This window comes from Pomacea canaliculata, linkage group LG13, assembly GCF_003073045.1.
Source record: "Pomacea canaliculata isolate SZHN2017 linkage group LG13, ASM307304v1, whole genome shotgun sequence".
NCBI classification, from domain to species: domain Eukaryota; kingdom Metazoa; phylum Mollusca; class Gastropoda; order Architaenioglossa; family Ampullariidae; genus Pomacea; species Pomacea canaliculata.
The window spans coordinates 10,267,420-10,289,902 of NC_037602.1; the positions used below are offsets into that span (position 1 = coordinate 10,267,420).

General features: G+C 38.5%; 2 protein-coding genes and 1 long non-coding RNA gene across 4 annotated transcripts; all 3 read right to left on the bottom strand.

Moving 5' to 3' along the window:
- Positions 1-1,634: 1,634 nt before the first annotated feature.
- LOC112554701 lies at positions 1,635-16,790 on the bottom strand. Of its 2 annotated transcripts, none has more exons than XM_025222672.1 (6): positions 16,612-16,790; positions 16,190-16,294; positions 5,974-6,036; positions 3,195-3,257; positions 2,932-3,036; positions 1,635-2,252 (listed from the first exon to the last, which is right to left on the bottom strand). In XM_025222672.1, exons 1-6 carry the CDS (start codon positions 16,667-16,669, stop codon positions 2,182-2,184), a joined length of 465 nt encoding a protein of 154 aa, XP_025078457.1. In that variant the 5' UTR covers positions 16,670-16,790; the 3' UTR covers positions 1,635-2,181. The 2 variants fall into 2 exon arrangements, with proteins under 2 accessions (XP_025078457.1, XP_025078456.1); XM_025222671.1 differs by having other exon boundaries at positions 2,926-3,036.
- Positions 6,286-11,434, bottom strand: LOC112554702. Its single transcript, XR_003097293.1, has 2 exons — positions 11,358-11,434; positions 6,286-6,390 (listed from the first exon to the last, which is right to left on the bottom strand). It is a non-coding gene; the product is annotated as an uncharacterized LOC112554702 (long non-coding RNA).
- Positions 16,791-18,694: 1,904 nt separating the features above from the next.
- On the bottom strand, positions 18,695-22,274 carry LOC112554407 (putative uncharacterized protein DDB_G0291608). Its single transcript, XM_025222169.1, has 5 exons — positions 21,528-22,274; positions 21,283-21,381; positions 20,020-20,085; positions 18,948-19,091; positions 18,695-18,750 (listed from the first exon to the last, which is right to left on the bottom strand). The coding sequence occupies exons 1-5, from the start codon at positions 21,949-21,951 to the stop codon at positions 18,695-18,697; spliced, it is 789 nt and encodes a 262-aa protein (XP_025077954.1). The 5' UTR covers positions 21,952-22,274.
- Positions 22,275-22,483: the final 209 nt, after the last annotated feature.

The following is a 22,483-nucleotide window of genomic DNA, read 5'->3' on the forward strand; positions in this document are numbered from 1 at the left end:
TGCCTTTTGAGCTCAAGATTTTAAATTTGGTGTACATTTGTACTGGTTTAAATGTTGCTTAGCGAAGTGTTATTATTTTTATTTGCTTGATCAATTTTATTGTTTGATTAAGCCTTATTTCAGATATCTTTCATTCCCATTATTTTTTTATAATATATATAATTTGTTTTGAATGCGGGTTTTACCTGTCTTAAATGTTTCCATTTTTAGTAAATATTTTTAACGATATAAACATACAGCACAGACGCTTCCTATAATATGATGTATTAACACTGCGCACAGTAGAAGAGGAGAAAGATTCAGCCCACCTAAGGTAGAATCTTGTACCTCCATAAACGACATCAGGGTAGTCGCGTGTAAACATTTTCTTAGTTGGAAAAAAATGTTTGTTTGCATAATCCTTTTTCTTTACAAAAACCAAGGATTTGGTCAGTGATTCTTTTATTTTACAGTTTAGAAGCACGAAATAAATCATGTATTACAGCATTTTCAAGACTTCTTGTATATTGAACGAAACAACAAATTCGTTATTGAGAAAACCCTTGTATATTGAAAGGTAATTGTGTGTTAAATTCATTAATTTTACTTTTAAGATGTGAGGATCTCTTCACATGCACACACCATCACATTCTGTCTACAGACATTTGTAGTGAAGTCTTTATTAAGAAGTCTTTATTAAGATATATCGCTACTCTCTTCATTACGGTGAACCTGTGTACAATTATATTTAAAAAGCAAAAAAACATAACACTTCATTTCCATCATTAAGCATCTCATGTCCTTCACCTGTTTACCTTGATATCTAGTGTTGTTTAACTTGAAACCTTTTTACTCGAACTGAGATAACAATCATGGAGAAAATCATAAGGTGTCACTAGAAATCATTATTGTTGAACTACGATAACTATGATATCACTACAAATAATTGTATATGAAGAAAATGCAGAAAGCATAATAGAACACTTAAGATTTTGTACGGGAAATGCAGATATTAAAATCTCAAATGCACGTGTTTACTATGTAAAAAAGATTGCAAACAGGATTTAAAAAAAATAAATAAAAAATAAAAATAAAATAATAATAACAACAAAGTAGTGACATGATCGCATAAAAACGTAAAGTATTTTGCTCTGAATCCTACATTTTTGCTCTGAATCCTACATTTTTGCTCTGAATCCTACATTTTTGCTCCAATTCCTGATTTTTATCTGGAAAAACCAAAAATACAAGTTTCCGTGACTCCGTAAAGATTACTGTGGAGTTTTTGGAAACTGTGAAAAGTGTGGCTGCTGCCTGACGCGCGTATGAACACGAGCGACCCAGAACATTAAATATTCGAAAAAAATCTAGCAGAATAAATAAAATAAATTAAGTGTCTATTCCTTTTGTTTAGTGGAATAGAAATATTATATTACGTGTAGATGACAATTAGAGCTGAATTCATTTAAAATATTGTAGGCCTAAGGAGTGGAAGAAACAGCTGTCGCTTTTGTTAAGAAAAATAAAATACAAAGCCTAATCTCTACCAGGCGATGATATCAGTCAACGTATTCCTCTGACATCGATGAAGTTATTCGTTCCTTGGGCGAAGCACTTCCTCCAGTTCCTTGTAATGGGAGCGCACTCCCTCGAGGGCAGCCTCCCCCTGGCCGACCTGAGCTGAAAGACAAATAGTTGAACAAAGAGTACAGCTTTGCTTGACATAAACATATGATATTTATAGTTTAGAAAAGATTAAAAATATGCTACTGAATTGAAACCTGCTAATAAAGTGTTATGTCATTGCCCTCTCATGCCCTGGCATTGTACAGGTAAGATGGCAGTGGGGCAAGAAAATAGTCAGCCAATGAACATAAACACATTTAAAAGTGAAATGAAGTCAGTGTCAGACACCTTACATATTTTCAAACCGATTATTTATATTTTTGTTACGCTTGGTATTTCTTTATACCCGGGTACAAAGCGACCGAATGAATGATTCAGGAGCAAGACAACTCTGAGACAGGTCTGATGTGCTAACAAGAACTGGGAGGAGTAGATGAATTATGTAACTGCTGCTGGCGTGCGTTTCATATTGTTACAATTATGTATGTGTTTGTGGGTATAGCTGTAAGTTTCATATTTTCTGCGGGATTTTTGCTAGTTCTCATCTCGTGCTGCTGCAATAATTTTGTCACGTGATCACACGAGGTCTTGTCTTTTTTGTAGGTTGGTTTCTAGCCCCGCGATGATGAGTCGATCTCTTTTTTTGTCTGATTGAACAAAAAGTAGTTTGCATTTGCTGAACCCTATTTACACAAAGCACTGAGTATAACTGTTTAATTAACTATTATGGCCACTAGCCACCCATACATGAAAACCCATCTGCTGGTGTGAAATATAGCAAAATATATCTGGGTTGTTTTGTGTGTACATGAGTTGGTAAAAAAAAGTCTTTGAAAGTACAAATGAAAAAAGAGAATGGGAAGTACATTTAAGACCCTTGTTTTGCATATTTTGATTGTCCTAGCCCTCGCTTTTGCTCCTGACTTTCTACAACATGTATGTGATGTATGTATGCATTCTCCTTTCCTAAAGACATGTCAATTGAGGAAATGTTGATTTGTTACTAAGCGCTACAACTACTCACACTCTCATAATCCCAATTTTACTTGTAAATCTCTTTTATAGTAGAAAAATTGTTACCATAAAAAGCTTTCCTGAAGTATCTGATCTGAATAGGCTTGTCAGACACAATATACAGTGTGACAAACCCAGCAATCAAGATGGGTTCAAACAGTGTAACTATAAACACTACTTCCGAAGCATAAATGGTTATAAATGGTTCATAAAAGGTTCTCTTTAGTCATTTTTAAGACTTTTGAATACAGAAGGATGTGCATTGGAGTGATGAACACTCAGAGAACAAAGATCAAAGGTTACCACCTTCACCTGCTTTCCACTGTGTCTCCTTCAGATTGAGCTGATTACGAATTTGTTTGTTGGTTTCTCGGAGCTGAGCGAGTTCCAGACTAACGGAGTTGATATCGTCTAATGCTGGTAGACAGAAAGGTTGTTCATGGACATCTGTGATTTTCTTCATAAAAAATATCAGTCGACATGTAATATAATTACAATTTTCGTATTGAAAAATTTAAATATTATAGTTTTAAAGAAACTGAAATGCATAGAATTAAATTAAAACGGTTGTGTACCCTCTAAACATCGTAAGTATTCTTCAGTCTGCGCCTTTTCGCTTCGAAGCTTAAAGATAACATCTGCAACAGAAAAGATGCTGAAGGTTCAAGGCTAGATATTTGATTACAATCAACTCCACCTGCAATCACAAGAAATTTGCAGGAAAAGAAAAATCATATAAACTGTTTAAGACTTCATCTGGTAAGACCAGAAAGCTTTCACCGGAAAGAAAAAAGTCAAGATTTGCTAAAATGTCGTTTAGAACACACGAAACAGAATTATATAAAGCTTAATGCATCTGATACCTTCAAATTCCTTTTTCTCTTTTTTCCATTTCATCTCTTCTGCTTCAATGTTATTTGTTCTATCTTAAAACAAAGAAAAGATTTGCTGATCAAATTACGAGACATGTTAGTAAACACTGTAATAGGAGGAAAAGTATTTATGTTTGTAGACAATAGTAACATTAAACAAGTTAATTATGTCGAGGTCATTATGTCAGCGTTTTGCACAATAATGTTAAAAGTATTTTGGAGATGATAGTGAAAGCTCATTACTCATCAACTGCACACACAAGGAGTGTAACAACTGCCGTACAACATCACAAAACTCACCTTGTTTCTCAGTACAGGTCGCTTCCAGACTTGAAAGTTTCTGCATCATTTCCTCTTTTTGTCTCATCTCCTCATCAAACTGGTTTTGAAGCTCTTGGAATTTGTCTGAGGTAAAACAACGGCAAAGAAACTGTACTTGAAAAAAAGTGTGAAGTGTAAATTTTCTAGTAAGATTTTCTTCCGCTGGCTAAAAATATACTTCTACTTATGTTGGAAAACACAATTACTTATCCGGAGTTTAAAATATCTTTCCAAATTTTATTACTTTAAGATTATGTAGGAATGAAAATACGAAAACTTGAATCTGACAAAGATTGATAAAGTTAGCCTGGTTACTGAGGCAACTTTTGTTAATTTTGTTAACTTTTTTATAAAGGTTTTATTAGTCCTTGAAATATAAAAAGTGTTTCTTGGGGGACAGCTACACGAATTTGAAGGTGTGTACAGTAGTCGCATGAAAGTAAATTCTATCAGGCATTAAGAAGTAAAGGGCTGATACCTTTAGATTTATTTTTCTCCTTTTCCCATTTCAGCTTTTCTTCTTCAAGGCTTTGTACTTTAGCTTAAAACAAAGAAAAGACATTGCTGTTCAATTTGAACACTTGAAATATTTCAAAATAATGATCACATGAGATATTGACATTTAAGTGTTTGTATTTTCATGTTGAGTGTAGCGGCTTCCTGCTCGCACGACTACACTTGCGTTGAATGAGAAAATAGAAATTTAGCTGAGATACTCACCTGACAGCAAACAAAATTATTCTTATTTTTGCTGTAAAACTAATCACATAAACTGCTTAAGTCATCAGCTGATAAGACTAGAAAGCTTTCAATTGTAAAGACAAAGCCAATATTTGTTTATTTTAAAATTATATAACTTTATACAAATGTTATTTACATTATCAAACATGCACAACGATCAGGTAAGATTAACTGTTTACTTTACTACATAAATTAACAGCAAGCGTAAGGATATAGATGTCAAATTCTATGAATGCAATAAGTTGTTTGTAGGATAATTGTATTGGGAATCCGTGTGTGTTAGTATGGAACGGGCGTCAGTCACCTTTGGCGCTGATTTCATGTCAGTAATAAGAACTGACGACTGTAAAATCCTAATTTTATAAAGGTTTATTCATGCTGGAAAAATCAAATGTGTTTCTTGTGGGACAGCTACACGAATTTGAAGGTGTGTACAGTAGCCGCGTGAAAGAGTGAATTACAAACTGCTCAAGTAAGAAGTAAAGAGCTAATATCTTTATATTCATCTGTCTCCTTTTTCCATTTAAGCTTTTCTTCTTCAAGGCTTTCTATTTTGGCTTAAAACAAAGAAAACACATTGCTGTTGAAGTTAGTAGATAACTTCATTAGTCTGCTAGTGATGAGAGGTCTACACGCCATTTATAAGTCTAGAGTACTCCTATAATTCTATTTTATTGATAAAACTTTTGTTGTCCTTCACTTTTCAGGGACCTGCTCTTGAAAGAGACGCTTTGCTTTTTTGCGCACGAATCTACTATTTAAATAACTAATCAAAACTTAGTTAGTGTGTGATCTATGGATGTTACAAACTATAACACAAGTAGGCAAGAGCGAGATATTGCAATTAGTCTCAAGATTTCAAATTGTTACATCATGTGATCAACATATACTGTACTTACTGAAAAAGTAAAGCAACAAAAAAAGTAAAAGGACTCCACTGTTGTGATCGTTATTATGCAAGATAAAACAGTATCATACCATTTGCAAGTTTATGAATTTCAGTCTCACACTTTGTATGTTCAGCACAAAGATTTTCACTGTGACAGAAAGTAAAATATGACATTAAATTGTAATTTTAAATGATAAAAACAATTTTTAAATTAGTGTAAAATTGTGTGCCTATAGATATATTTTGATACTCAAGAGTTCGTAACACTCCTATAGAAGGAAAAGAACAGTTTATGTTTGTGCACAATAGTGACAGTGAACAGTTTAATGATGTTGATGCCATGACAAATGTTTTGATAGATTTCCTAAAGTGTCAGTATTTAACTGTTTAAGACTTCATCTGATAAGACCAGAATGCTTTCAACAGAAAGGAAAAAGTCAAGATTTGCTAATTTTTCAGTTATCCAATAGCTTATAAATGTCATTTACAACATACGAAACAGATTTATATAAAGCTTAATACAGCTGATACCTTCAAATTCCTTTTTCTCTTTTTTCCATTTCATCTCTTCTGCTTCAAGGTTATTTGTTCTATCTTAAAACAAAGAAAAGATTTGCTGATCAAATTAAGAGGCAGGTTAGTAAACACTGCAATAGGAGGAAAAGTACAGTTTATGTTTGTAGACAAAAGTAACATTAAACAAGTAAATTATGTCTAGGCCATTAGGTCACCGTTTTGTACAATAATGTTAAAAGTGTTTTGGAGATGATAGTGAAAGCTCATTACTCATTAACTACATACACAAGGTGTGTAACAACTGCAGTACAACATCACAAGACTCACCTTGTTTCTCAGTACAGGTCGCTGCCAGACTTGCAAGTTCTTGCATCATTTCCTCTTTTTGTCTCATCTCCTCGTCAAACTGGTTTTGAAGCTCTTGGAATTTCTCTGAGGTAAAACAACGGCAAAGAAACTGTACTTGAAAAAATTGTGAAGTGAAAACTTTATAGTAAGATTTTCTTCCGTTGTCTCAAAATATACTTCTACTTATGTTGGAAAACACAATTACTTATCCGGAGTTTAAAATATCTTTCCAAATTTATTACTTTAAGATTATGTAGGAATGAAAATACGGAAAACTCGAATCTGACAAAGATTGATGAAGTACTGGGGCAAGGTTGGTTAATTTTGTTAACTTTTTACAATTTTTATAAAACTCACCTTGTTTCTCAGTACAAGTCGCTTCCAGACTTGCAAGTTCTGCATCATTTTTTTTTTGTCTCATCTCCTCGTCAAATGGTTTTGAAGCTCTTGAAGTTCTCTGAGGTAAACAATGGCAAAAAACTGTAACTTGAAAAAAAGTGTTAAGTGTAATCTTTCAAGTAAGAGTTTTCTTTGTTGGCTACATATATACTCCTACTTCTCATGTGGAAAACACACAATTACTTATCGGAGTTTAAAAAATGTCTTCAAATTTTCTAGCTATAAAATTATATTCAATAATATTTGTCGCGTTCCACCCCACCTCGCCAGAAGCACGCGCACAGCCGCTCACACAGCGGCCAGACACGCACAGACACTCGGCCGGACGGCAGTCTACGACTACCTCTCGAAACCCGTGCCGCACAAACCACGACAAAGACGGGAAAAACGATACAAGCACGCTGTTTACTGACAAGTATAACCACGCATACACATACACCCACACACACACACAGAAAAAAACGGATCAAAAAATACCCCCACGAGCACCCGTCAAATAAATACAAAAACAACAGGGACTACCTCCCCGCCAAGAGTTACAAATAAACACAAATACAGCAGAAAAAATGCTAAGAGCACTGCGACACAGCACAGTCAATGTCTGCTCAAGTGTTCAAAGAATCAGCGGAAACACAGTCTCTTCTACTCCAGCTGGCCCCCCTCCCTCCTCGCGTCCAGGTACGAGAGGTGGGTAGGCCGCTGTCACGTGAACCCCTGCTCGCGTCCTAACCCTGGCTGCGCCACCTAAGGCTGCCGCACACCCGCGCAGCGAGTCACGTGTTCACACGCCGATGAGATGACGTGGTACAGGTGGCTGGTTGACACAATGCGGATGAGACGTCAACGACGAAGAACACATAGAGTCTGTCGAATACGATGAAGATGCGACATACGAAGACGTTGCAAAAATATGGCGAACAAGCAGAACAGATAAAAGCCGTAGAAAAAAAACAGTTCCTCCAATAAACAGCAGCTCTTCCACAACTGCACAGTTTCTAACACATATTCTAGCACACGTATAAGATGTGACCTTACAGCACCGGTCCTAAAGCATACAAAGCCATTTAAATAAAAAACGGGTGCGCGCCACATGCGCTGCGACCCGCCAATACAAAAGCCATTCTAACCGGACACAAGTCTTACACTCCAAAAAAAATAATAAATAATAAATAAATAAAAAATCGTGAACACAGTCATTAACACATAAAGATCAACCCATTCACACTCCAATCCCAACTAAGGCCCCATAGACTGGAAACGCGTAGAACTCAAAGAAAATCGACTCTACTAACCCAAATCGGCTTGTGATGGTACCCGACGGTCAGCTGCCCTCCACAACGGGAATGGCAGAAACTCTCCCGTGGAAGTCCGCGGACACTTTCCAAGGGAAGTTCAAACGTCCTGGGTAAAACGGCGCAGCCTACACTGCCCAAATGGCCTGGCCTCCCGCCGTCCTCTCAAACACAACACGCTCCTCTCTCCATCGAGCCCAGGTCAGAACTGCCACGAGGGACGCTGCTCTCTGGGGGTCACTTCCTGTCGCCCAGGGGCGTGACCAATCGTCAGCGCCCACGACACCAGCCCATGCCAAGGCGCGTGAACGCTTTTCACGCCAAACCTTGGACAGGGAGGGAGGGGCCTGACCAGTGCACCCAGAGCTCCACCGCAGCACCACAGCACTCAAGCTGACGTCACGTGTCGTAGCCAGAGCGTGACGTAAGACACGGCTACGGTCAGAGGAGAAGGCCTTGACCTTTCCCTGCACACTGTACAAAAAACAGCGTCAACCGTCGACTCTGTGAGCTGCCTTACTGAACAGGAGCGTCCCAGGCTGACAGAAGGGCCGAAATCGTGACACGCGACACATCCCCCCCTAAAGACAAAGCAACGCGAGTTAAACCCATTCGCGTGTCAAGATTACAGAAGAGCAACAGTCAAAAACAGTCAAAAATTGCAGTCAAAGCACCCATACTAAACCCCAAACACGGAACGACTGCGTAGGCTAAGCACAACCTAAAGAAACTCGACAAGAAAAATATCAACATCGCTGACTACATAACTGACATCTTCATCCTCTACTGTTGAAGGCAACGGCCGCCTAAAAAGTATCAGGCGGGAGAGACCTGCTTAAGAAGTCAGCCTCTACATTATCCTCCCCCGCGATGGCTTTTATCCTCATGGGATACGCCTGGAGCTGCATCGCCCATCTAGCTAGCCTAGCACTACGGAAAAACTCAGAATTCCCCCTCGAAAAGAAGAAAAAGTCGAAGCCGAGTGCAAAACGAGAACCAATCTGAATGCACGACGGCGAGGCCTCTACAGTCTCACAATACACCAATCACCCTACGCGACATCTAAGAGAAACTGTCCGCAGAACCTAGCGAAACAGTTACGAGAGAATTGAAAAAACACAGACTCACTCACGCCCTAAATCCGTGATACGTCTCAAACACCAATCCTAAACAGAACTCTCTACCGATCCAGACGGCCTGACGCGTTGCTTTCTGCTCCACGCAGAACGACGCCGGAGAATATGGAGCTGTTGCCAGGATACGTCCCATCCGGGAAGCACACAGCATCACACCCCAGAGACCTAATGCCCGCCAGGACCTGTCCCCATTCGCTTGAAGCGGTCTTGTGTCTCCTTCCTGTTTTGTTGGCTCCAGTAGATTCGCCTGTGCATATGTTACTTTTCCATGACGACTGGTTTCTGCCCTTTGCTGCACCTCATGTGGCGTCTCGTCGACTGAACACCCGTCCCCAGGGCTGCTACTGTCCCCCGCCTGCGGGGCGATTCCTCGATAGCTGGCCTCCGTTCGCGGGGAGTTCACGAACCCGCCCCCTGGGTGTTGCGCGCTGGCATGTGGCGCACCTGCACAATAGCGCGCACGTCTTTGTATAACGACGGCCAATAAAAATCATCCAGTATCCGTTGGGTCCTGTGGGCCCCGAGAATGTCTACACCGTCGGTGAGTCGTGCGCCATTTTGAGAACATCAGCCTTAGCGGAACTGGCACGACGCCTGCTCGTGTACAACTCCGTTGCCTCGGTGTATTGCGCCAGATAAGCCCCCTCCCTTGTTGAAAGGACACGACCCTGTCGCTGCACGGGCGGTCCGCCTTGATGGAGCCACGGTTCTATTCCCGCAACTTTCGTCTGTGCTTTGCAGCATGCTTAACGCATGGGCATGAATTTCCAGCTTTTGTAGTGGAGCCTTTTCAGTTTCTGCGCTTCTCGATCTGCATGCAGGTTTCACCGAGCGCAAGTTGCGTGTGCTCTTCGTATATCCGCACCTGTACTCTTTCCTTACTTCGTCGCATGGTTTCCTATAAGCACTCCTTCAATGAGATCGGGAAAAACGGCCGCCTCTACCTCACCAGAGTAGTACGGCGACTCCAGCCGGACGTATGCAAGAGGTACCCACTGCGTGCCCGTGATGCATAGCGCACCCTCGTTTCTGTGCGTGAGATCTTTCGGGGTGACTAGTACGCTGACACACAGTAGGTCAGCGCCCGTGTCCCGCACTGCAGAAACCTCGTGACCATTGAGGTCACCTGCATACGGAAGTCACAACAAGCGGAACGCCTACACCTTCTGTCCAGCAATGTTCCACTCCTCACCTCCTGGTCCACCGCCCTCACGGTGCCAGAGTGATGGTACTCCCCAGGGCGACCTTGTCGTCGGAACTCTTGGGAGTTCGGACACTCTGCCCTGTAGTGCCCACTTTACCGCAATGGAAACAGGCTTGTTTTCCTGCTTTTGGTCATCCGGGAAACGGGGCTCGCTCCGCCGTTCCTGCTGCTCGCTCTTCTGAGGACGGTGGTGGGTCCGTGCGATGGCTCCTCGCTGCACTCTCGCATCTGAAAACTGTGAGCCAAAACAGCCGCGTCATCCACGTCCTTGGGCGTCCTCTCCCTGATGAACGTGGCTAGATCAAGGGTACACTGTCCAACAGCTGTTCCATAGTATTAAGTCTTTTAGACTTTCGAAGGTGGCTGCCTTGCCTGCTAAGTCATCCACCTCGCCAGGTACAGGCGGGTCTGGCGAGGTACTGTTGGAAAGTTTCGCCTCCTTCCGCCGGGACGCTCGCAGTTTACGTCTGTATGACTCGGCAGTTAGCGAAACCCTCGCCAGGAGAGGCGGCTTTAAGCTTTTGGTAGTCTTCGGCATCACTATCGCTGAGGCCTATATACACCTCGCTGGCCTTTCCCCTCAGCAGTACGCCCAATCTGATTGCCCAGGTGCTGAGTCCATTGTTGCAGTTTAGCCCAGCGCTCAAACCTACAGAGATACGTCTCTAGGTCCTCCTTTTCGTCGAAGGGTGGGATTTCAGACGTACCACATCTCCTTGGATGCCTGGCGCATCCTTCCTCTCAGCCACGCTTCTAGCACGGGCAATCTCCACATCGTGGCGTAGTTCCTCGAGACGGATTCTCTCTGCTCTCTCCTCTCGTCTCTCTGCTCTCTCAGATTCCTCTCGTCTCTCTGCAAACGCTGCTAACTCCAGACCTGATAGGCCTATCTCCCTACCTAGGCGTAGGTACCTTTCCAGGGCTGGTACAATAATAAAAAGATTGAAAACTAGAATCTGACAAAGATTGCTAAATTTGCTCTAGTTGCTGAGGTAATTTTTTCCTAATTTTGTTAAATACCTTGTGCCTCCTGCAGGTCATGATTCTTTTTATCGAGTTGTTTGTGCAGCTGTGCCATCTGGTCCACCTCTTGACCTGGGAATACAATTTATGGTTTTATATATATATATGTGACCCTCCACGACTAAATGAGTCTTAATTCGGAATTTGAGAGTTCCCAAATTGCCTATTTAAAAAAAAAGGTTCTGAACATTCTTTGGTCAAAAAAGTTGTTTGTCTAGTCCTAACATTGAGTGAGTTATAAACGTTTAAAGTGTGAAAGTACTGTGGCGGCCATTTTGAGAAAAGCGGGTTCAAAGACTAGCGTCAAGAGGGTCGACCAGGTTTGTTTACTCCTAAACTTTTGCAGACAAATCTTTTGATCGGTTGATATTTGAACAGTTTTTTCAAGAATTTGAACTTACAGACTGCTGGCTTTCTGGCAAGGTATAGCACGATGGGGTTATGACAGGGAAACAGTATCGAAAAAGCGTTTGAATTTCGTCTGAAATCGGTAAGGATCGCAGTAGGGTACCTTGATTAAAACGCATTTAAAGTAGATTTCTAACTTTTATTTTAACATAGCAATTTATTTTCTTGAATAACCAGGAAATCCATTTTTAAAGAAAAGTCAAACTGCACAAAAGTCACCCTATCACCTTTCGGGGCCTCGAGCACAAAACCGTTTTGCTCGACTTAAGACTCATTTCCTAGTGGATGATATACACGTACTCCCACTGTACTAGTGTTACTAGTACTACCTTCCCTGCCTCCTACACACACCCAAGTAATGCGACAGAGATTCATAAACCTATAGTCAGGCAAATAGACAACTGGGGTAATGAATGTTTCCAAAAAAATCATACAAAACTAAGAAAACCAGCGCTTTGAATTTCCGTTTCTTTATGAAGAAAAGAATGTTTAAACTAGCAGTTTGCAATAATGGTTAGACTTTCTACACAGAAAAGAATCTGTGAGGGCAGGAATGCTTCATTTTCATGTGACACATTTGTCGATACATACGTACGAGCCCCACACATCTATGTTACTCAAAAAAATAATATTTCATAATTCATTGTGCAGTTGTTACATATAAAACTTGTTTTCACCTTGCGCATCATGACAGTTTAGTTGGAGTCGATCCATGGCATTTTTGATTTCTTCGAGTTGGTGACAAAGCTTCCTGTCTTGTTCTGCTCGATGCCATAGAAATCACACAGACACACACACACACAGAGAAAGAGAAAGATATGCGCGCATTAATATACCTGTTGCATTCAAAGGAGTGACCTGATATTTTAAGTAGTTGAACGTTATTTGAATTTCCGGTTCAAAGCACAGAACTTAAATCATTTTAGTAGGTTTATAAAGTAAACCCAAAATAGATGTATGAAAAAACTGCTTCAAAGATATGTACACACCCATTATATAAAGGAAAAGAACATATATATATATATAAGAATACTACAAACATCCGTCTGAATGACTTGACTGGAGTGGGCTGGACTGACTTCCTACACGCCTTTTCATTTACCCGAGTAACCTACATGTTTACCCTTTCTATAAATTATTCAGCCTCCTCCTCCTCCTCCTCCTCCTCCTCCTCCTCCTCCTCCTCATCATCATCATCATCATCATCATCATCATCATCATCATTTCTTTTCTTATGTTCCTCATCTCTTTTGTGAGTCATTTCACTCATCCATCTTTCACCTCTATTCACTAATTTACCTTGTGTCTCCTGACAGTCTGATTCAAGTTTCTTCACTTCGTTTTTCTTCTCCTCTAGTTGCTCAATCAGATTTTTGTGCTGATCTGCAGGAGGTAAAAATTAATAATACTAGTGCCAGACCAGCTTCACTTGTGCACCGATGTAAATGTGTAGAGAGACCGAAAGAAAGAGAGTTTAGCCCACATACCTGTATTCATGAACATTACAGAACATGTAAACAAACACACATACACGCGCACACATACGCACACACACGTATCTATAACTTTCATTCTGTTAAGTTCCTACTCATACGAGACAATGTACACATCGCTTGAATGTGTCTATTTGGTAATTTCTTGTACATAAACTACTCTAAGTATGGGGACTGCTTTCTTTTCATAATGCAGTTATCTATTTTGTGTTGTCAGAACAGTTTTCTCCAGATATCTGACATCATTGTTCTTAGTCTCAAGTTGCTGCTGAAACAGTCTCAGTTGCTGCCCTTAGCGCCAAACAAACCCTCATGTTATATCGATATATAAGTAATAACATACATATATCCAATCTGCACACAAACACACCCAGGTACACATATAAATGTCTACAATTAAATTTCTCTTATTTAGTCAGTACAAAACTTTAATTAAACAATCTATTCTCATGTAAACTACATATTTATATAATTTTGTCTCCACATGTTTTAGTTCTAGTCACTCATCTACCTTGCATTTCCTGAAATTCCTTTTGGAGCTGCTTCATTGCCTTGTCCTTGTCCTCAAGTTGTTTCCCGTGCAGTCTATGTTGTTCTGCTTGACATCACACAAATACAGAGCACACACACAACTATCAGTACACACTTATATTCATTGTTAGCATGATGTTCTTACAAGAGTGGTGAGGATGAAACGATGTTTTAATCTAGGAAAGTTAGACCACTGCATCGGAGATTGTGAGAAACTTTCATACAAACTTCACAGTCACTTTAGCTACTTTTTGAAATAAAACTTCATTGACTTGTTGAAGATTCCTCGCAATGGCAAAGTTAGTCATCTCAACGAGTAACTTCACTACCTGGACACTCAGTAAACTATATGCTTTCACGACCAACGTCTACGACGACGACGACGACGATGATGATTTATATTGTGTTTCTAATTTTTGTTAAGCTCTTTAATCCTGTATATGATAGTTTTGTAAAGAGCTTTGTAATAAACTTGAGTTAATTTCATTACGTATAAAGACAACAATGAAAAAGAACAACAAAGACCGACATATTGGCATATTGGGATGTTTGTCAGGAAAAAAAACTAACAGTGGACCTGTAATATAATTACATTTATAGAAACATAATTATAATGAAATGTGAACAGAGAGTTAGAGACACATATGAAAAATGTATGATGTTTAGGTTTTCTCTTGTTCTGGCGCCTTCTTTCCTAGAATATTTCATTGACTGTGCCTTCATATAAAGAAGAATACAAATCATTGTTAATCTGTTCAGGTTTAGGTTTCAATGAAGACTTGTGACAGAGGTCATGAATTAACTTTAACTTACAGGTAGCTATTATAGAAGACTAACAAGAAAACGTATTTAATAAAGGAAATAATAATAAGTTAAAAAAAGTCTTTAAATCGCATTCTTGCCTCCTCCCTACAGAAGTCTGGATTACATGTCCCTCTCCTACTCTTCCAATCCTTCCCCCATTAGTAGGAGTTGATGAGAGGACTGACCTTGAAGACTGCAGTTTTCGTTTTAATTAATACAAACATATTTCCAAGCATTTTACCTATGATTTGATGTATCTATGTATATGATGACTGGTTTGTATTTACTAATGGAAAGACAGAAATACGGAGATAGGGCATGGCGATGTGTAGTGCCAAACATAAGCGTATTGGATCCCACACGCTGACATGCAATCAGCAGCACATGCAGGATCCGCTGGTGCAGATGAATTACATGGTACAAGGATGGACAACTCTTCTTTCGCCTACCTTAATGTGACACGTGTACGACCATGTTTATCACCTACAGAGCGATCAACATTTGATGTCCATCACTGACAGTGACCTGCCTTTAAATGCGAAACCAAGGAATACGTTTTATATGTTTTAAACGACTTTGGATATGAAAATTTTAAAACTAAAGATTTTAAAGAAAATGAAATGCATAGAATTGAATTCAGACGGTTGTGTACCCTCTAAACATCGTAAGTTCTCTTCAGTCTGCGCCTTTTCGCTTCGAAGCTTACAGATAACATCTGCAACAGATGTCAAGGTTCAAGGCTAGATAACAGATTACAATAATCTCCAATTTCAACCACAGGAAATATGCGTTAACAATTTTCTTCTATTTTATGTTTTTTGTCATTCGGGTGAGGTAAGCTGACGAATATCTCGTCGATTAGCCTGAATACTTGATACATACATTTACAATAAAGGTAAAGACTTAGATGTCAAATTTTATGAGTGACATAAGTTATTTGTAAGTTAATTGTATTGCACATACATGTGTTGTATTTATACCAGGAACAAGAAAAAAAGAAAGAGGTACAGAAAAAGCAAGAATGTGATATATTGAAAAGAAAAAAAAACAGACGACTGAAAAAATTTAAATTCTTTAAAAACTTGTTTAATGCTTGAAAAATGAAAATTTTTCGTTTACAACTACTCAAATTTGTCAAAGGTGTGTACAATAGCCGTATAAAATATGGATTATGTAATCATTAAGTATTAAAGATCTGATACCTTCAAAGTCTTTTTTCTCTTTTTTCCAATTGTCTTGTTCTTGTTGTTCTTGTTGTTCTTGTTCTTGTTCTTGTTCTTCTTCTTCTTCTTCTTCCTTTTCTTCTTCTTTTTCTTCTTCTTCTTCAAGGTTCTGTATTTTATCTTAAAACAAAGAAACAACAATGCTGATCAAGTTAGCACACATGGTAGTAAACACTCCACTAGGAGGAAAAGTGTAGTTTATTTTTGTGGGCTATAATAAAATTAATCAAGTTAATTATTTCGGGGCCATTATGCCAGCCTTTTGTACAATAATGTTAACAGTTTTTTGAAGATGGTGGTCAAAGCTAATTACTCATTAACTACACACACAAAAAGTGTAACAACTGCCGTACAACATCACAAGACTCACCTTGTGTCTCAGTACAGGTCGCTTCCAGACTTGCAAGTTTCTGCATCATTTTCTGATTTTGTCTCCTCTCCTCGTCAAACTGGTTTTGAAGCTCTTGGAAGATCTCTGAGGTATAACAACGGCAAAGAAACTGTACTTGAAAAAAAGTGTTATAGAGTTTTTATTTAGGCAAACGGAAAAGAAATTAGAAGAGTGTTAAATAAAATATTCCATTAAGATGTCCTGCTTTTGGTTACATAAGTAGTCCACTTTCCATATCAACACACACACAATTACGTATCCTGAGTTTTTAAAAAAATTCCAAATTTACTACTTCAAAAGTAGTTAATAATTAACAAAATATTAAAAACTGCTCCAGTTTTGCAAAGATTAATAAATTTACCCTGGTTACTGGGGTAATATTTCCTAATTTTGTTAAATACCTTCTGCCTCCTGCAGGTCATGATTCTTTTCATCGAGTTGTTTCAACAGCTGTGCCATCTGGTCCACCACTTGACCTGGGAATACATAATAGTAGATGTAACCTATGATGAGTTATGAGAGCTACATACTGCACGGATGTGTAGGACACCGTGAGACGAAGATAGTAAATTAAGTTTCTGATTAGACGAGAATCTTTTAACTTACTCTTTGTTTCTTTAAGGTCATGGTAAAGTCGTGTAATGTTTTGGTTGTCCTCTATTTGCTGCTGAAGTTGTTTGGCTTGGTCTGCTAATTGCCCTGAGGAATAAACAACTCCTTATCTTACATTGTAGTTATTTTATTGTTACATACTTTATGTTGTAATCATAGGGAAGTCAGTCTCCTGTGTGCTAAACTCTATATTCTCATTTAGGCCAAACAAATGAACTGGAGCTGGTATGATTGTTGTGAAAAGGATTAAAGCGGCAATAATTTATAAAATTTATTTTCAATACAATCTTACACATCATTTCTGTTCGTTTACAGATGCCAGTTGCAGCGAAAAGCGTCTTTACATCCATATTTATGACATTTAAAATCAAAGAAAAGTCTTAAATCATATCAAATATGTATTTCAATTCACATGTTACTGTTACATATATTGTATGATTTTAGAATAGCCACTCTATTCATGGAAATGCTGACTTTTTAAAGCAGAAATCATATAAGTTTTTTATTTCAACATATTTTTGGTCACAGTTCAATCTATGTCGGTAGATAATTTAGATTAGTGCTATATCATCTACACTATGATTTCAATTCAGATTATTTTATTTAAAATTCAGAGTGGGACAAAGTTTACAGGTTTTCTTGTTCTGTAACCAAATTGCTTCGGTTTTATCAAGATTTAATACAACATCAGTCCTGATATATTACTATCTTTACATATTCAATGTATGATTTAAAGATAGCTCCTTACCATCTACACAAATTTGGGTACCATCTCCAGCATGCAGTGTTTTGTTTTGTTTTTCTTCTGTTTAAATTCACTTTTTTTTATTTGCAAGGTGTAAACAACTTCTGGTGGTAATTTAGGAATACTTTGTTTTAATTCATCATTTTTTCGCACAGTTAGACAACTTTTTTAAATAATGCCTAAACAAAATCCTTATTTCCTTTTATTGGTTGGATAAGTAAATAGAATTTCCATCGTATTTATAACGAAATATTTCTTCTTCCCGGGATTACAGAAAACACTTATTTCCTTTTTTTCTATCTCTAGTGACGGTCTAAAAATGAAATTAAAAAAATTAAAAAGCCGACTTTGTTGGCTGGGAAGTGTGGAGTGGACTGGTTGTCTCATTATGAAGCTGTTACCTGCACTCAAGACAACACTAGGTGGCGAGTATCAGCAGCCGCTCAGGCAGACCTGCTTCCCCTCGTTTCCCGTTTACCTGCCGAAGTGACTGGCGAAGCAGCTTACCTGGTTTTCAAGTTGTATGAGAGAATGAATGAATGAGTGAATGAATGAATACCGTTAATCTGTGTAAATACCTTGTAGGTCCTGCAGGACAAGATTGTTTGTATCGAGTTTTTCCTGCAGCTGCGCCGCGTGCTCCGTTAGTTGCCCTGAAGAATGAATGCATATGCTATACCTTTATTCTTGGTTTCAAAGGTAAAACACTGTCAGAGACAGTTATAACAGACTGAAGTAGCTTTATAGAGAAAACAACTAGACTATAGTGTTAATATGTCTTGACGCACATTTGCAGCAATCAAAAACGCTTAGTTTTCTGAGAAATAATGATATTATATTAATTTTAAAAATTAGATGTAGTTAGTGTTTTTATTTTGTCTAAAGTAAGGTATTCGTTTCAATTTGACACGTTGGACGACATTCAGTATTTCACTCTTTAGTTATTACGAATAACATTTGCTTTTACCGTGTTTATCATGACAGTTGAGTTCAAATAGATACATGGCCTTTTTCATTTCTTCGAGTTGGTGACACAGCTTCTTGTTTTCTTCTGCTTGATGCCGTACAAATCACACACGCACAGAGAGAAAGAGAAAGATATGCGGTCATTAACATACCTGTTACATTCAGAGGAACCGCCTGATATTGTAAGCAGTTGTAAAGCTCGTCAAACCTCTAAAGCCTGCATATGATAGTGTTGTAAAGAACTATATAGGAAACTTAAATTAAATTCATTACGTATAAAGACAATAATAAAAATGCAGGATAAATGCTCATATATTTACACATGCATGCATAATATCATGGATCATAATTTCTCTGTCTCTCTCACACACAGTCTTTGTTTCTCTGCTGTAGTTTTGATTGTCATACACTGACCTTGTTGTTGTTGTTGTTGTTGTTGTTGTTGTTGTTGTTGTTGTTGTTGTTGTTGTTGTTGTTGAAAGTCGGGGAGTTGTCTGGTAGGGCTGTTTATGTTTGCGAGCTCGTTTTGCAGAAATTCTATTTGCTGCTTCTGGTATTCTAAGGAATATTATAAACTTAATTCTAATTTGATTTTACAACTGTGTTTTAATGAATGCCTTCAAGTGCACACAATCGAAGTAAATTTCCTTTGCTTTGTCACATTTTTCCCAAAGAAACCCTTTTACACCAATAGTAAAACACTGAGTTCTTTTACAGAAAGTTCTTGTTAACCTTGCCCTAAAGTTGTTTCCCGTGCAGTCTATGTTTATCTACAAATACAAAGCACCAAAGACTATCAGTGCACACTCGTAAACAATGTATTAAATACACTTATAATTGTCCAGAAAATACACATAAATACATGTATGATGGTCGAGTGAATGTATAAAGTCAAGTAAATTCAAGTTGTGTATCACTAGAAAGTATGACAAGTATTTGGGGCAAAAAGCTGGATGTCACTAGTGATGTTACTGTTAAATGGCTTGCCTTTTTTGTGAAGCTTCTGATATTTTCTTCTAAGATTTTCATTTTCCTTGACACACTGTTTATAAAATCTCTTTCTTCTGTGCAGCTGAAACTCTGCACCATCAACCTTTTCTCTTACTTGAAAGTGTGCAAGACAGTCTGAATTATCACAAAACATTGGAATGTCTGCAAACATAGTTATCTAAATTTTGAGCTTCATGTCATCTTCTATATATGTATAAGTGTTCAAAAAGATATGGAAATGGTGATACGAGCAGGTAATGTGATAAGACGTGTTCATGAACATTTAAAAAGAATAAGCGTTTAAGAAAACTGTTCATTAACAAATGTGACCAAACATAAACACACATTTAATTCATCATATGCATGATCATATAATTCAAATGTATTATGTAGTAAGAATGGTATGTATATTAGAACCCATGTAAGAGTATACATATATATAAGTTCATACTTCTGTATGACTTTGAACCCTGCCCTGTTAACACACAAAATTCACCTTCTGTCTTGAGTTTGTCTTTGCATGGACTTGTTTCAGTGCTATTCTCCTTGCAGTCTGACGAACCTGTCCAATAAATAAAAATAAGAAATGGTTGTTGACTTCTTTGTGAAAAACATTTAGTGCTATCATGTATTCATTGGTCCTCTTGCTTGAAATTTTAACATCATAGTTATTTATGATTTGAGAGAATATACTACTTTTAACTGCTCACATCTGCAGTCTGAGGGACTTTATCAACTATGACACAACACAAGATGGCGCACAAAGTAACTGAGACCGCTGATGTCTAACCTTTGTACTATGTTTTAGTATGCTGGTTTCGTAATCTATCTGTCTATGATAGGAATGGTTTGAATAGCATTGTTCACATCTGTTCCACGATAATTGCTATCAACGAGGGAACTTGGACTCCTTCTGTGACCAAATCTTGCAATTAGTTAGGAAAGCTTCCGCATTATCGTTCTTAAAATACTCCGCCGATGTAAATAGAAACATGAACGAGAGTGTCAAGAACGTAAATATAGTGTAGAAAAGCGAAGTAGCGGGGAATTAAATACTCCCGAATTTGCATTATTAGCTCAGGTAACGCTATGCAATGACTGTATGCACGGCCAAAGCAGATAGGCATCTTTATGAAACTCTTTTGTGCCGTCAGCTGGAATAGTTCTCCAGCTACTCAATCACAGATGAACTCTCAGCAGTGTGCGTGTATGTAGGTGTGCCTAGGAATGTCTTGCCCATATCTCTCATTGCTCTTGTTAATATTCCACTGCATTGTAATTGTAATTGTTTTTTTGGTTTTTTTTTGTTTTTTGTTTGTTTTTATATATATTGAAAACAGAGCAACCTCCCATTTAAATTGCCCATAGGGACAAATAAAGTTGATTATTATTGTTATTCTTAAGTAAAGTCGCCATTACCCTGTAGGGATGTACTAGTGTAAGAACGATTTTTGTAAGGGTTCGCTTCACGCACTCTGTTCGGCAGGGTAGTCTGTTGGCATCGACACTCATTGGTTAAAGCACCACTATGTGATAGGAGTGATGAAAAGGCTAGAGATGTGACTCACTCATCCTTGGGAAAGTGGATTACGGTAAGAAGTGGATTCCCAAGTAACACTCATCGTACAAGGTTGTTTGTTTATGCGCACGTTATCAAACAACCAACCAACATGTTTTGAATCCCTTTAGAACGGTTCAAACAAGTCGTCTTGTTAAAAACAGACCTCGACAGGCTCATTGAGTACAATTGTTTTCCTACCAAGACCAGATTCATCGATGACACTCCCTCCGTCTTTAGTCTCCAACGGCTGTGTCCCGTCAGACGGCTGTTGCTCCTTGACAGGTGTGCTGGATGATGCTGTAAGAGATGACAGTGGCGTCATCATTCGAGACTAGTTATTTTCTTCTTAGTGTCTACCCGTATGACCGCCACACAAATACCAACTCTACACAACTAGCCGAATCGAACATACGGGTCAGCATTTTGTCCACACACACACATACCTGAGTTTTCCAAATCTGCAACTGGTCCTGGCATGTATGATGATGGTGACGTACCTGTCGGTTCCCTATTTGTCCCTGGATGTGATGTAACTGTCAGTGTTGCTAAGGTGTTTTCCCTGTAGTCGGTGTCGTTGTCATCGTCAAGTTCTGACCTTGGATTCGAACTCATTTCTAAACTGCTGTGATCTGTTTCCTCATTTGTCATCAAGTCAGAGGTTTCTGATATTTGTTCTGCATCATTTCTTTTTCCATCAACGTCATGATTTTGTGCTGACGCATGTGTCTTCATAACCCTGTTGTTTGTGCAAGAACCAGGGTGTAAATCCTTGGGAATTAGTTTTCTTTCTCTCATTTCACTGTCGTCTTTTTTCCACACAATGAGTTTTGAAAGAAAGAAACCAAGTTTGGAAATAAACAAACCCATCTTAAACTGCTTCTGGGTTCGACGTTGTTTATCCCTTTTTCTCGTTTCCCCGTGCGGATAAAGATTCTGTCTAATCGGGGACCTTCGGGTATCTGTCACACTTATAGTCCTACTCTTCACGTCTGACCAGTGCTGTCTATTCAAGTCTAGACTAGTACGGTCTATTCACGTCTGAGCAGTATGATCTAGTCACGTCTGACAAATGTAATGTCTAGCCCTATAGTCTCTGGACCTTGCACTACTGTTCAAGTCATCGAATATACTCTATGTACCAGTCTTGGCGGATGATGGTAGTGCTCTGACCTTTCGGGAATTGATTCTGAAACATCTGCAAGAAATATGTTTACGTCTGTAAAACCTGTAGTATGTGTGTCAGCAAAGTCTATACTGTAACATACACATATATTGAAAATGATGTGCCTTTAGTTAAAAATAAGTATTAAGCAGACTGCTAAAACACAAAAGACACGAGAGACCTCGACTATACTGCCAGACGTTAACGTGATTATAGTAACTAGTTACACAACTGTCT